Raw genomic sequence first — 15,947 nt, forward strand, 5'->3', positions numbered from 1 at the left:
ATCTCTTAAACGATTAAGACACGAGGTCACTGACCTGCTGAATGTGCGAGCAGCTCGGGCATTGAAGACATTGCGCTTCAAACAATATTTACATGGAAATAGGGGCTCCAAATTAGTTTCTAATCTTTTAAAAGGTCAAAGGAACAGATCCTTTATCTCTGCGATTAAATCAGCCACAGGCTCCCGACTTATCAATACCCCTGCGATGGCTCAAGAGTTTTGCAACTTCTATTCATCTCTGTATAACCTCCCGGCGCCCCTTAGAGGTCAGCAGTTGGTTAGACATATCACAGACTTCCTGAGCACTATTGCCATTCCCAAAATTTCTGCAAACGACATAGGAGGTCTGCTCCAGCCCTTTACGGTGGAGGAAGTAAACCATGTATTATCTTCTATTCCTTCGGGCAAGAGTCCTGGCCCCGATGGATTCCCTATCTATTACTACAAAAGGTTTAAAGAGATTCTCATACCCCACTTTGTAGATGTTTGTAATTCTCTTCTGAAGGGTGGCTCTCTGACCCCGCAAGCCCAGGAGGCACATATAACAATTATCCATAAAGAAGGAAAGGACAGAGAAGCTTGTGGCAGCTATAGGCCAATTTCATTGCTAAACACAGACTTGAAATGGTGGGCCAAACTGCTTAACAACAGAATTTCGAAGTTGCTTCCTGGGCTTGTAGGTGAAGAACAGGTGGGCTTTGTGGCAGGCAGAGAGGGTAGACACAATTAAGCAGAGTAGTACATGTGATTACGCACGCTATCAAAACCAAATCCCCCTGGTGCTTCTAGGCACGGATGCTGAGAAGGCGTTCGATAGGGTTAGCTGGAATTATATGGAAAGGACCTTAATTGCTTTCAGCTTTCCTGAAGATTTTATTATATTAGAGCCATATTTACTTTGTACTCTGCACCCTCTGCAAGAGTGATGGTGAATGGAACCCTATCGGACGCCTTCCAAATTAGAAATGGCACCCGCCAAGGTTGCCCGCTATCTCCCACCCTGTTTATTCTCGTCCTAGAGACATTATTATTAAAATTCCGCCAATCCTCTGCGATTAAGGGTGTAGAAATGAATGGGGCAGCAATTTCCTTCCGCAAAATGCGGAACAGAATTGCGGACATGTGAATGGACCCTTATGCGGACATCTCGTCATAAATTTGTCTAATCCTCCAGCTGCACAAAGGGAAACGAAGACAGGAGTGAAACACCAGTCTTTGTAAATGACCTAGCCCCATTCCTCCCATGAGCAGAGCACATACTGCTCTCCCCAGCAGGTGCAATGTAGTCATATCATTGCACCTGCTGAGTAGGTGAGTGTACACGCCAAAAGAATGATCCTCAGCCCGTGCGCTCTTCTACTAAGCATTTGTGATATTACTGCATCACAAATGCTGGGTAAAGCACGGCGGAGAAATGGGGAAGGAGGCCTGGGCAGTAGTGGATGACAGACATCCGTTACAGTCCAGGCCTCACCCAGGCACACATTAATAATTTTTACTGAATGTACTGGCAAGCGAGGCTCAGTAGTAGCCACTACGACCAGGGTTGCCAACCAGAACTTTCCTTTTTTCTGGACCAATTGTCCCAAAATGACGGCAATTTTTTATGTACAAATTAGAAAGCCATAATGAATAACAAAGATTATAAGAACTCATTACCAGCATTTACTGTGAGCTGTAAAATGATAATTACCACCAAAATAATCCAGTCAAGTATCACTAGCCTCAAAAAAAATCACGAACATAGTTTTTTTTCTTTTCACGGACACAGGAAAAAAGTCACCAATTTTTTGGACTGATAACTGAAATAAAGTGGCCATGGAAGGAAATGCTCAAAAACACCAAACCCTGTGGTGTGTTTATAACCGGGGGAGCAAATCCTCCGCATGCGATACGTTGCTAATGGCAATCCCCAGCAAAATTGCATACAATGTAGGATGTCGGCAGCGGACCACATGCACCACAATGGCATCCTACACAGATGGCATAATGTGTGGATGCAAATATAAGAATAGATAAATCACTGCGAAAGGTGCACCATAATGATATGCAACTGACAACACTGACTAACCCATCAAGCTGATGTTAAGAGCTGAGACTTTAGCCAATGTATTCCAGTCAGGAACACATCGGAGCCCTTTTGCACCACCACTTTATTTCCGTTATTTTTCTTGAATTGTTTAGAATGTGCCATTGGTACTGCTGGTAGCATTGTGTTGCACCTTGGTAGCCTGTCACATGGCCTGTTATAGGTGGGGCTTACAGCCTTATCTCTCCCATTACCTGAGTGATCTCACTATGGAGGTATGTGGAAGTTTGGCTGTAAGTTGTATCTTAGCACCTCTCAGGCCGTTATTCACACACCGTAGGTAGTCTAGTGGTAGGAACCCGTGCCACGCTGAGATACCTTGACGGTGGTGCAAAAGGGCTCCGATGTGTTCCTGACTGGAATACATTGGCTAAAGTCTCAGCTCTTAACATCAGCTTGAGGGGTTAGTCAGTGTTATCAGTTGCATATCATTGTGGTGCACCTTTCAAAGTGATTTATGTATTTTTACATACTGTCCAGAAATTTCTGAATGGTTGGCAACCCTGGCTACAACGGCATTTTCTGCCTATGTTTCAAACCATACTTTATTAGCTTTATCTACATTTCCCACCCCCAGAAAATTAAAGGGGTTGTCCACTTTCACATTGATGACCTATCCTTAGGATTGGTCATCAATACCAGATAGACTGCCAGCACCCCCACAGATCAGCTGTTTCAAGAGAACACAGTGCTGCCTTCTCTTCTCCGTTTACCTGCTCGCAGCCGAAATTGCAGCTTTGAGCGGGTGTAACAACTCCACCGTCCCATTCACTTCAATGGGATGACTCGTTCATATTCAAGTGAACAGGAAGTAACCGTCCCATTGAAGTGAATGGGATGGCAGAACTGTAATTACACCTGCTTAAAACTGCAAGGTTGACGGCAAGCAGGTAAACAGTGAACACAGCGCTAGTAAGAGCACTGCGTTCTCTTCAAAAAGCTGATCAGCGGGGTGCTAGCAGTCGGGCCCCTGCCGATCTGATATTGATGACCTCTCCTATAACTTGTATTTTTTTATGGAAATTCCTGCTCTTTCTACGCTTAGGAGGCAGTCCTATCAGTGATTGACAGTATTCTCTGTAAGATCATGCGTACAGAGATAACTATTAATCACTATGTAGGACCGCCCACAGGACAAGCCCAGAATGAGCAGAGATTTTAATCAATAAGTTAAAATGTATCTTTTTCCACATCACATCTGCTCACGTCTGTACCACGGTGCTGGCAGATAGGCCTGTGTGTAGATTCCCAATGTAACAGATTCCCTTTTAGAAAACAAATGACAACTTTAGAAGAAATCGCTTTTTATTTTCCTTAGAAAAGAGTTAAACCGTTTAGGAGAGGTGATTATAATCAGCAGGTAAAAACTTCAACATGAACAGAAGACTTAGGACACAAGTGCATAGAAGAAAGCGTCACAGGAAAGATGAACACCATTCCTTCAGACAGGAAGAACATAGCTCTGCTTGTCGGGAATTGGCCCCACAGAAATCCTTTAGCCATTCTTTAAAGAGGTCGTCTGAATCTTTCTTTAGGATAAGAAACTGCCCCAGAAGCAAATAAGCCTGCAAAAAAATAAAGAAAAAGAACATCTTAGGTTCTTTAGTAAGATGAGCAAGTCATATCTTCCCACAACCATAAGTATATTTGGCATAACTGTACTATCCTGACTACACAGGTCGTTGCCCTGTCCTCTTGAGAGGGCTCACTACTGGGACTCTTGTGATCAGGACTAAGAAGTAGGCTGCTTTCACGGTCTGTTTCTGATCCACATTTTTTGCGGGTCACACACTGACCCAATTAATTTCTATGGGGCTGTGCCGGAAATTATATTTCCTATTCTTCATTTTATGCATAATAGGCAATTCTAGAACAAGGCCAGTGGAGGGTACAAGATGCATATTGCCGGTATCTAATCTGCGGATCTGAAATTTGCAGAAGGTAAACTGATAGAGTTGTGCGAATGTGTAGCCAGACTGGCTGTCTAGCCCTGCACCAGATTTATCAGAGGCTGAGGCTGGATGATGAATCTGGTGCAGGGATAACACTTTTCTCTGACTCTATACACACTATTGGTTGGTTCATCTTAGCCCCCCTTCCACTATAGCTAAGCCCCACCACTTTGTCGAGCATGTAAAATACTGTAGAAACTCTAGAAGCGACAAATTTTCCCATCTAGACTGATTTTTGGCGGACACATTAGTAAATCGGGGGCTGTTTTACTCTATTTAGTCTAAACCTTATATGCATTACCTTATCAAAGCCTTGCTCTTCCAATTTGCCACCAAGAACTTCTCCAATACCAGCCACAGCTGTAATTGGCTTATCGTCCATAGGCTCAGAGACAAAGTCCCGATGCTTCTGTGATGTGTGAGACATCTTTTCTGCAAAAAAAGACAAGTGGCAACAAACATTAGATTTGCCAAAGCTAGCCATGACCTACCCAGATTATGGAGCACTAGTGGTGAATGGGCAAATCCTCGGTTGGGCCCTATTAACACATCCATAAAATCTCCATGTATGCTCCATTCGTGGTTCTGGCTAACAAGCACTGATGGAAATCACTGATCAAACACTGACCAAAATATTAAAGCGGTTCTCCAGGATCTACATATTGATGACCTATCCTCAGGATAGTTCACCGATGAGATTGGAGGGAGGGGTGGGGGGGGGGGTCCAACTACCAGAATCCCCCAATCAGCTGTCTGAGGAGGCCACAGGGCTCCCTCGCAGCACCGTGCATTGTATAGCAGCTGCGCCTAGGCCACATGATCCATGAGCATGATGTCACACGGCTGGGGAAGAGGCCTTAGCCCTCCTCTTCGTACATCTGATTGGTGGGGAACCAAGGAGTCAGCAGTAGAGCGTGATTACACAGCACGATCTGCTGCCGGCAAACAATCATTTTTGTGTTTCGTTTGTGTTTCACCCGCTAACGAGCATTCCTGGCTCTGCCATGTGCAGCCGTCACAGGGGAAGTGGCCTGGTGGCCTGACCTCAGAAGGGGCCTATGCAGGAGGAGCAAAGAATGTATTGTTAGGGCCCCCCAACAGTATGTACAATAACATATCCAGTCACAGTATATACAGTGAAATGACATTCTGTATATACAGGTAGGAAGCAGACGGAGAGACTGCCGAGCCTGGTCTGAGAGAGCCATCAGAGGAGTGGGGGAAAATAAGTTGCTGGGGGTGGGCATTCATTTCTAGTGACAATACTGATAATATCCCTTATAGCCAAGAGGATAAGTGAATAAAAGTTACACAAACTCCCAGGCTATGCCGCAGTGGGGCAGCCAGCACCCATTAACAGGCCATACATGGACATGGAAGCTTCATCAATTTGGCTTCACGCATGTATTTTGCAGTACGTGGTCCACATTTTGCAACCAAATATAGGACATGTTCTATCATCCGTAAGTCTGTTTCGCAAAAAAAGAATATGTTCGGAAAATGCGGAACAGGGACCCATTGAAGTCAACGTAAAAAATGCCGACGGTACACAGACAGCATCCATATTTTACAGATACAGTGGTGTGCATGAGGCCTTAGGCCCCTTTCAGACGCGCTAGTGTCACTCGCAGCACGAGTATGCAGCAGCACCCGTCCTGACTTCCCAGCACTGACAGGGTTGCATAGTATATTGATTTATGATGCCATGTAACCCTTAAGCCTCATTCACACGTCAGTGTTTTGGTCAGTGATTTCCATCAGTGATTGTGAGCCAAAACCAGGATTGGAGCCTCAACAGACATAAGGTATAAGGGAAAAATCTGCACCTGTTCTGTGTTTAGAGCTGCACCAGTGTTTTGGCTCAAAATCACTGATGGAAATCACTGACCGAACACTGACGTGTGAATGAGGCATTACAGTTCTGGAATGTATTGGATAACACGGACAGCATTATGTCGGTGTTATCCAATACATTCCAGACCTCTAAAGGTTACATAGCATCATAAATCAATATAATGCAATGTGACTCTGTCAGTGCTGGGAAGTCAGGACGGGAAAGCGGCCTTGGTCACCGCTCACTGACTGCCATAGTCTGATCTCAAATGAAGCCAAACATTACTGACGCAGGCAGCACTTTGTGGTCCCAGCATCTCCCAAAGATTTTTGCTTCCCCCAGAAAAATCAGCTGCTCGGCACAAAGTCCCCTATTGTTAAGGGCTAGAGGTTGAGCATTAGACACAATCAGCATTCAAATGTGATTGCCAGAGGTCCCCACCATCACCTGTACATCTGTAATGTAACCCAATATTGTATTATATGCCGATGATCATACAAGTGACTGGGCGACAATATCAAAGAGCAAGAACTGCTGATTGTGAGCGCGCCTCCGTTCTGACTTAGAGCAGGATTACTGAGCAGGGAACCCCCCAATGCAGGGCTGCCAACCAAAATGTTTCTTTTTCTGGACAAATTATCCCAAAATCAGCCAACATTTTTTACGGACAAATTGGAATATCATAATAAATGAAACCTTCTACGTAATACATGTCTATAGCACAATATACTGATAGTAATTTATTACATGTATTTACTGTGAATGGTAAAAATATGATAATTACCACCAAAATAATCCAGTCAAGTTAAGGCTACTTTCACACTGGCGTTTTGAATTCCGTTTGCGAGATCAGTTTCAGGGATCTCACAAACGGTTCAAAACTATTAGTTCAGCCCCAATGCATTCTGAATGGATAAGGATCCGTTCAGAATGCATCAGTTTGTCTCCGTTCAGCCTCCATTCCGCTCTGGATGCGGACACCAAAACGCTGCTTGCAGCGTTTTGGTGTCCGCCTAACAATGCGGAGGCAAACGGCTCCATCCTGACTTACAATGTAAGTCAATGGGGGCGGATCCGTTTTCACTGACACATATGGTGCAATTGAAAACGGATCCATCCCCCATTGACTTTGAATGTAAGTCAGGACGAATCCGTTTTGACTTGGACTTTGTTTTGACAGAATTAGGCCTCATGCACACGGACGTTTTTTTATTTTGCGATCCGCTAAAACGGTTTCCATTGTTTCGTGATCCGTACCCGTTTTTTCTTCCGTGGGTCTTCCTTGATTTTTGGAGGATCCACGGACATGAAAAAAAAAAAGAAAAGAAAATCGAAGTCAAGTTTGCCTTTGAAATGATAGGAAAAAACGGACACGGATCACGGACAATCTTGTGTGCATCTGTGATTTTTCACGGACCCATTGACTTGAATGGGTCCGTGAACCGTTGTCCGTGAAAAAAAATAGGACAGGTCATATTTTTTTCACGGACTGGAAACATGGATCATGGACGCGGATGCCAAACGGTGCATTTTCCGATTTTTCCACGGAGCCATTGAAAGTCAATGGGTCCGCGGAAAAAAAACGGAAAACGGAACAACGGCCGCGGATGCACACAACGGTCGTGTGCATGAGGCCTAATGCAAACAAGCGTTTGCATGATAGATGTGGATCCGTCTGTGCAGATACCAGACGGATCCGCACCTAACGCAGGTGTGAAAGTAGCCTAACACCAGCCTCAAAAAAAATCACAGAGACATTATTTTTTTCACAGACACAGGCAAAGAGTCACCTACTTTTACAGACTGTCCAGAAATTTCTGGAGAGTTGGCAACCCTGGTCCCACACCCTGCCCCAATAATCAGAGCATATACAAAGGTTCCGAGAACTGTAAGGGCTGTTTCACACAAGCGAGTCCAATGCGGGAATCGCGCTCTGTGTGCAAGTGTGATCCTCTGCTCTGGACTTGCAGGAGCGCACGGCATTATCATGATTTATAAAGCTATGTGCTATGTGATCTATGTGTAGATCATACCAGTGTATCACTGTATTGCGGCGGCAGCAGGGAGCGCACGGCGTCATAGCAACCAACGACGCCGTGCGCTTCTGCTCTCAGCAGGAATCCAGCCCATGTTACCACGGACTGCTCACGTCCGTGTGCATTCGGCCTCATAGTGACATAAAGCTGTCAGTATGATTCAGTAGAAATAAGGTCAAGCGGAGGCACATAGCTTTATAAATCATGATAATGCCATGCGCTCCTGCAAGTCCAGAGCGGAGGATCACACTCGCACACGGAGCGCGATTCCCGCAATGGACCCGCTCGTGTGAAACAGCCCTATGGGTCCATTCAGTCTGTAGTGTTTTGCAGTCCGCAAATTGTGGACACCGTACATCGCCTGCACTATATAGAGAATTCCTATTCTTGTCCGCAGCTGCGTCAAGAATAGGACATGCTCTATTTTTTTGCGGAGCCGCAAACCGGAAGTTCGGGGCGCAGAACAGAAGTGGACAGCACACTGTGTGCTGTCCACATCTTTTCAGTCCCCATTGAAAATGAATGGGTCCGCACCTGTTCCGCATAATTGCGGAATAGATCCGCACATCTGACGGGAGCCTTAGGCCTCTTTCCCACGAGCAAGTATTCTGCGCGGGTGCAATGTGAACGCATTGCACCCGCAATGAATCCTGACTCATTCGTTTAAATGGGTCTGTGTGTGTTGGTTTTCATGCATCAGTCGTGTTGCGTGAAAATTGCAGCATGTTCTATATTCTGCGATTTTCACGGAGCCCTGGCCCCATAGAAACGAAGGGGGCTTCAGTGAAAATTGCATCCGCAAGCAAGTGTGGATGCGATGCGTTTTTCACGCATGGTTGCTAAGAGATGTTGTTTGTATACATTCAGTCTTTTTATCACGCGCGTGCAAAACGCATTAAATCGTATTGCACCCGCACAATAAAAACTGAACGACTTTGCCTGCGAAATCACGCATTTTTTACTGAAAACATTTGCAACGCATCCAAACCTAATCCGGACATGCTTGTCTGCAAGGGGCCTAAGATCGTCCTCCTAAATAAGCAGTAGCACCTACCGGTAGTACACCAAACGCTAAGGCCTTGTGCACACAGACATGCCTACTTTATTCTGCAGATTACAGAAACTCCCATATCCATTCCTCTACTAGACCGGTGGAGGTCCTACCATTAGTCCCCACACAGATCATGAGAACATGGACCCCATACCCCTCAGAAACAAACGGAGCGGCAGGTCAGGCAAGCACACTACTTCTCTCTACGGGAATTCCATAGACAGCCGAGTACAGCGCTCTTATTTCCAGAACTCCCATTCCTGACCTGCCTCAGTCTCCATTCTCATGACCAGTTGGGGGGTCCCAGCAGTAGAACCCCCACTGATCTAATAGTTAAACTTACCTCCTATCTTTTGTATAGTTGATAACATGTAACAATCAGAATACCTTTTTAACATGAGGAGCCCCTTAAAGGGCTTGTCCAACACACAAAAACCTCCCTGCCGCCCCTAAATCTGCTAAAAAAAAACCATATACTCCCCTGTTTGTCCCTCAATTTCCAGCGCCATAGCTGCAGTACACCTCCTGGCGCTCATATACACGGCTGCAGTGTTGATGTAGGGGTATACAGGTAGTCACTGGTATCCGCAGTGTCACACCATATAACAGAGGCCAGTGATTTGCCATATACACTGCATCACCACCGCAGCAGATAGTAGGGGCATTGGGGAGACTGTCCTATAACATGGACAGCCCCTTAATATGGGGCAGGTATCAGGTAACCATTTACAATATATATGACTATGTGAAATCATGTAAATCAGCTCCACAGTAATCTCTACACCATGAAGGTACTAAGGGAATTACACCCATTGTCCAGCAGGGGGCAGTGGAATACACCTCCATGAACACTGGCAACCTGCCATTTACACAACAGCTCTGAGGCCTGTCATACCAAGTGTGGCGGCAGAGATACAGCAGCACGGGATGCAGAAACTTCTGCCCCAGATACCGGAAGCCGCCACGCGCAGGCGCCCTTCGTACTAAAACCACTAAGGCGGACCTCTACGCCGCGCCGCCTTTCGCTGTTATTTAAAGCTCCGCTGCTGACGTCACGGACAAATGAACCAATGGAACGCGAGCGTAAGAGTTGCGCGGGAAATCCGAGTGGCGGCTGGCTGTTACTCGTCACAGAGGGTTGGAAATTGGAATAGGTTGTGAGGTGTGCGCTCATTAGACGTGTATGACGGCAGAGCCGAGGAACATAACCTCTAATGTGTCAGGGGATTGGTTTGCACGGAGTATATTTTTCTGTCATGTCTGTAGTTCTCTAATCTCCTTCTAGAAATGAACATTTCTGTGTAAAGTAGTGCAGCAAGGTTTGCAGTCAGATCAGATTCCTGTCATCGCTAGTCTATTGACTCCTGCACAGCCAGAGGCCATTGAAAGGAAGTCCAAAAAGTACATAATAAAAGCACACTAAGGCTGGGTTCACACCTGAGCGTTTTACAGCGCGTTCCTATGCACTGTAAAACGCTCAACAAGGAGAAACCAATGCTTCCCTATTGGCATGGTTCTCACCTGGGCGTTTTACAGCACGTACGATCGCGCTGTAAAACGCCCGACGCCCCAAGAAGTACATGAGCTTCTTTGGGGCGTCTTGTCACGCGTTCCCGTACATAGACTTTCGGGAACGCGCGACAATGGGTGTTCGCTTGTCTCTGTATGCGCGATTGCAAACGCCGGTGGAGGACAAGAATAGAACATGTTCTATTTTTTTCTGGAGCTGCGGACCGGAAGATCACGGCGCACTCCGGAAATGCGGAGAGCCAATAGTGTGCTCTTTGCATCCATTCCGTCCTCATAGAGAATAAATGGATCCGCAACCGTTATGCAATTTACGGAACGGATGCAGACCCATTATACGGATGTGTGAATGGAGCCTTAAAGAGGTTATCCAAGTTCTATAATGCCCCCCATATGCATTGGGTTGTACTTGCCTCTTTCCCTGGCACCCATGTCACTTTTCTTACCAGCATGGCTGCCGCTGCATCTCCCCGTCGCGCAGATGAAGACATCCGACAGGGATGGGGTGCAGCCAATAACAAGCTGCAACGGGAATGAGCCTCCCTAGCATCGTGGATGACGTGAACAGACATTATAGAACTTGGATAACCCCTTTAATAAATTATTATGCTGATAACAGTAGATTGTGGAATGTTTTTAGACTGCTTCCTCTGGAGAATTAACCCCTTAGTGACCAGCCTGTCTCGAGCCTTAATAACCAAATTTTTTCATCATCGCCTTCCAAGAGCCATAACTTTTTCATTTTTACGTCTACGCATCCATATGACAGCGTGTTTTTTGTGTGGGATAAGTTGTAGTTTTTAATGGTGCCATTGTGGGTTGCTCATAACTTACTGGTTAACTTTTATTAACCCTTTAGTGACCAGCCTGTTTTGGGCCTTACTGACCAAGCTTTTTTCTTCCTTTATTTCATTATCACGTTCTAAGAGCTATAACTTTTTTATTTTTCTGTCTACATAGCTTTATGAGGGCTTGTTTTTTGCAGGACAAGTTGTAGTTTTTAATGGCGCCATTTTGGAATACACATAACTTTCTGATTAACTTTTATTAACTCTTTCTGAAAGGGAGATGGGAAAAACAGCAATACTGCCACTGCGTTTTTACGTTATTAATTTTATGGCGTTCATTTTTTCGGTATAAATAACATAATATATTTATTCTGTGGGTCAGTATGATTACAGTGATACCAAATACATATAGCTTTTTTTTTACGTTTTACTACTTTTTGCATTAAAACACAATGCAAAAATGTTTTTGCATTGCCACATGCCAAGACCAATAACTTTTTTATTTTTCTTTATATGGAGTTGTGTGAGGGCTTGATTTTTGGGGGACGACTTGTATTTTTCATTGGTATCATTTTGGAGTAAATGGCGCTTTTTGATTGATTGTTACTAAGTTTTTTTTCGGTGGCAACTAAGAATAAATGAGCAATTATTTATTTATTTTTTTTATTTATTTTTTACGGTGTTCACCGTAGGGGATAATTTACGTGTTACTTATGTAGTCCGGCTCGTTACAGACGGGCAATACCAAACATATGGGGAATACTTTTTTGTTGTTGAAATTTTCTTCATTGAAAAGCGTATTTTAACCCCTTAAGGACCAGGCTCATTTTCACCTTCAGGACCAGGCCATTTTTTGCAAACCTGACCAGTGTCACTTTAAGTGCTCATAACTTTAAAACGCTTCGACTTACCCAGGCCGTTCTGAGATTGTTTTTTCGTCACATATTGTACTTCATGACACTGCTAAAATTGGGTCAAAAAAGTTAATTTTTTTGCATAAAAAAATACATTTTTTACCAAAAATTTTGAAAAATTATCAAATTTCAAAGTTTCAGTTTCTCTACTTCTGTAATACATAGTAATACCCCCAAAAATTGTGATGACTTTACATTCCCCATATGTCTACTTCATGTTTGTAGCATTTTGGGAATGATATTTTATTTTTTGGGGATGTTACAAGGCTTAGAAGTTTAGAAGCAAATTTTGAAATTTTTGAGAAATCTTCAAAATCCCACTTTTTATGGACCAGTTCAGGTTTGAAGTCATATTGTGAGGCTTAGATAATAGAAACCTCCCAAAAATGACCCCATTCTAGAAACTACACCCCTCAAGGTATTCAAAACTGTTTTTTCAAACTTTATTAACCCTTTAGGTCTTCCACAAGAGTTGATGGCAGATGGAGAAACAATTTAGAAATTTCTATTTTTTGGAAATTTTTCCAATATAATCAATTTTTTCCAGGAGTAAAACAAGGGTTAACTGCCAAACAACACTCAAAATGGGTTGCCCTGATTCTGTAGTTTACAGAAACACCCCATATGTGGTCGTAAACTACTATTTGGCCGAACGGGAGCACATAGAAGGAGGGGAACACCATATGGGTTTTGGAAGGCAGATTTTGCAGGACTGGTTTTGTTTATACCATGTCCCATTTGAAGCCCCCTGTTGCACCCCTAGAATAGAAATTTCAAAAAAGTGACTCCATCTAAGAAAGTACACCCCTCAAGGTATTCAAAACTGGGTTTACAAACTTTGTTAACCCTTTAGGTGTTCCACAAGAGTTAATGGCAGATGGAGAAACAATTTAGAAATTTCTATTTTTTGGAAAATTTTCCAATATAATCATTTATTTCCAGGAGTAAAACAAGGGTTAACTGCCAAACAACACTCAAAATGGGTTGCCCTGATTCTGTAGTTTGCAAAAACACCCCATATGTGGTCGTAAACTACTGTTTGGCCGAACGGTAGCACATAGAAGGAGGGGAACACCATATGGGTTTTGGAAGGCAGATTTTGCAGGACTGGTTTTGTTTATACCATGTCCCATTTGAAGCCCCCTGTTGCACCCCTAGAATAGAAATTTCAAAAAAGTGACTCCATCTAAGAAAGTACACCCCTCAAGGTATTCAAAACTGGGTTTACAAACTTTGTTAACCCTTTAGCTGTTCCACAAGAGTTAATGGCAGATGGAGAAACAATTTAGAAATTTCAATTTTTGGGAAAATTTTCCAATATAATCAGTTTTTTCCAGGAGTAAAACAAGGGTTAACTGCCAAACAACACTCAAAATGGGTTGCCCTGATTCTGTAGTTTGCAAAAACACCCCAAATGTGGTCGTAAACTACTGTTTGGCTAAACGGCAGGACATAGAAGAAGGGGAACGCCATACGGTTTTTGGAAGGCAGATTTTGCTGGACTGGTTTATTTACACCATGTACCCTTTCAAGCCCCCTGATGCCCCCCTAGAGTAGAAACTCCATAAAAGTGACCCCATCTAGGAAACTACGGGATAAGGTGGTTGTTGTTTTGGGACAATTTTTGGGGTAAATTAGATTTTTGGTTGCTCTATATTACTCTTTTTTGAGGCAATGTAACAAAAAATTTAATTCTAAAATTGTTTCTACATTCGCTATTTAGTTTTGTGGAACACCTAAAGGGTTAGCATAGTTTGTAAAGTAACTTTTGAATACCTTGAGGGGTGTAGTTTCTTAGATGGGGTCACTTTTTTGGAGTTTCTAGTCTAGGCTACATCAGGGGGGCTTCTAATGGGACATGGTGTAAAAAAAAAAACTGTCCATCAAAATCTGCCTTCCAGAAACCGTATGGAGTTCCCTTCGTTCTATGCCCTGCCGTGCGGCTATATAGCCATTTACGACCACATATGGGGTGTTTCTGCAAACTACAGAATTGGGGCAATAAATGTTTAGTTTTGTTTGGCTGTTAACCCTTGCTTTATTACCGGCAAAATGGATTTAAATTTAAATTTTGCCCAAAAATAGGTGTTTTGGCACCGTTTTTATTTTATATTTTTAACACCGTTCATCCGAGGCGTTTGGTAAAAAGTTATTTTTATAGCGACGACTTTTACGCACGCGACGATGCCCAATATGTATGGCTCTCAGACTTTGGAGACACTAAGCAGGCATCCTAAAACTGCGGCCCTCCAGATGTTGTAAAACTACAATTCCCACCATGCCCTGATGATGGCTGTAGGTTGTCTGGGCATGCTGGGAGTTATAGTTTTACAACATCTGGAGGGCCGCAGTTTGAGGATGCCTGCACTAAAACTAATATTTTTTGGGGAAAGAAAAATTGTTTTCGTGTCTCCAAAGTCTGAGAGCCATAGTGTTTTATGTTCTCTAGTGAACTGTTGGGGATTATAAAAATTTAGTACTCCATGGAAGTGTGATACTCCCTGAAGCAATCGATAATGCAGAGGCCCGGATGATCAGGGCACGTGTCACATTGAGTTGTGGTGTCCTTCCATATCCCCCTCTTGTGACACACTCTGCACTTTTTTTGGGTTCGTCCCTTCTTTCCAGTATGGGGGACCACACCTGGAAAGTGTTGGCCAGGGACGATCCGGGCGCCTCCAGTTCCCGAGGTACTCCGGCCTGCTCTTTCCCGGTCCGAAAAGATCAGGTCCTTGAGGACTGCCTCATAGAATTGGAGGAATGTCCCTGTGCTGCCAGCGCTTCGGGATAGTACAAAAGAGTTGTACATGGCAACCTGCACCAAGTAGACCGCAACTTTTTTGTACCATGCCCGGGTTTTGCGCATGGCGTTATATGGCGTGAGGACTTGATCAGAGAGATCAACTCCTCCCATATACCGATTGTAGTCGACGATACAATCGGGCTTGAGGACCGTTGCCGCGGTACCTCGCACAGGGACTGGGGTGGTGCTGTTACCGTGGATTGTGGACAGCATAAGGACATCCCTCTTGTCCTTATACCTGACCAGCAACAGGTTTCCACTGGTAAGTGCACGGGTCTCACCCCTGGGGATAGGTACCTGGAGGGGGTAGGCAGGGAGGCCGCGATGATTTTTCCGCACGGTCCCACAAGCGAACGTGGATCTGGCGGCAAGGGACCTGAACAAGGGAATGCTGGTATAAAAGTTATCCACGTACAAGTGGTAACCCTTATCCAGCAGTGGGTACATAAGGTCCCACACGAGTTTCCCGCTAACACCCAGAGTGGGGGGACATTCTGGGGGTTGAATACGGGAATCTCGCCCCTCGTACACACGAAATTTGTAAGTGTACCCTGAGGTACTCTCACAAATTTTGTATAGCTTCACGCCATACCTCGCCCGCTTTGTGGGAATGTATTGGCGGAAACTGAGTCTCCCCTTGAACGCAACGAGAGACTCATCAACCGCGACCTCCCTTCCAGGTACGTAGGCCTGCTGAAATGTGGCCCCAAAGTGATCGATGACCGGCCGTATCTTATACAGCCGGTCATAGGCAGGATCACCTCGGGGTGGACATGCTGCATTATCGGAATAATGCAGACATTTCCGGATGGCCTCAAACCGGTGACGTGTCATGACCATACTGTACAGTGGGGTCTGGTACAGGACGTCCCCACTCCAGTATTGCCTGACACTGGGTTTTTGGACTAGACCCATATGCAGCACGAGGCCCCAAAATGTCCTCATCTCGGCTG

General features: G+C 44.5%; 1 protein-coding gene across 2 annotated transcripts in view; it reads right to left on the reverse strand.

Moving 5' to 3' along the window:
- Nucleotides 1-3,393: 3,393 nt before the first annotated feature.
- The window catches only part of LOC122936278 (barrier-to-autointegration factor-like protein), a 32,312-nt gene continuing 19,758 nt past the window's right edge, over nt 3,394-15,947 (reverse strand). The window contains exons 1-3 of one of the 2 annotated variants that reach the window (XM_044292408.1): nt 9,858-9,911; nt 4,343-4,473; nt 3,394-3,654 (exon numbers count right to left, since the gene is read on the reverse strand). In XM_044292408.1, the coding sequence (XP_044148343.1) occupies nt 3,505-3,654; nt 4,343-4,468 (276 nt within the window). In that variant the 5' untranslated portion in view covers nt 4,469-4,473; nt 9,858-9,911 and the 3' untranslated portion in view covers nt 3,394-3,504. Of the gene's footprint in view, nt 3,655-4,342; nt 4,474-9,857; nt 9,912-15,947 lie in introns of those variants that run through there. The other variant, XM_044292406.1, reaches the window with a different exon arrangement.

The sequence above is a fragment of the Bufo gargarizans genome, chromosome 4 (genome assembly GCF_014858855.1).
Source record: "Bufo gargarizans isolate SCDJY-AF-19 chromosome 4, ASM1485885v1, whole genome shotgun sequence".
Taxonomy (NCBI): domain Eukaryota; kingdom Metazoa; phylum Chordata; class Amphibia; order Anura; family Bufonidae; genus Bufo; species Bufo gargarizans.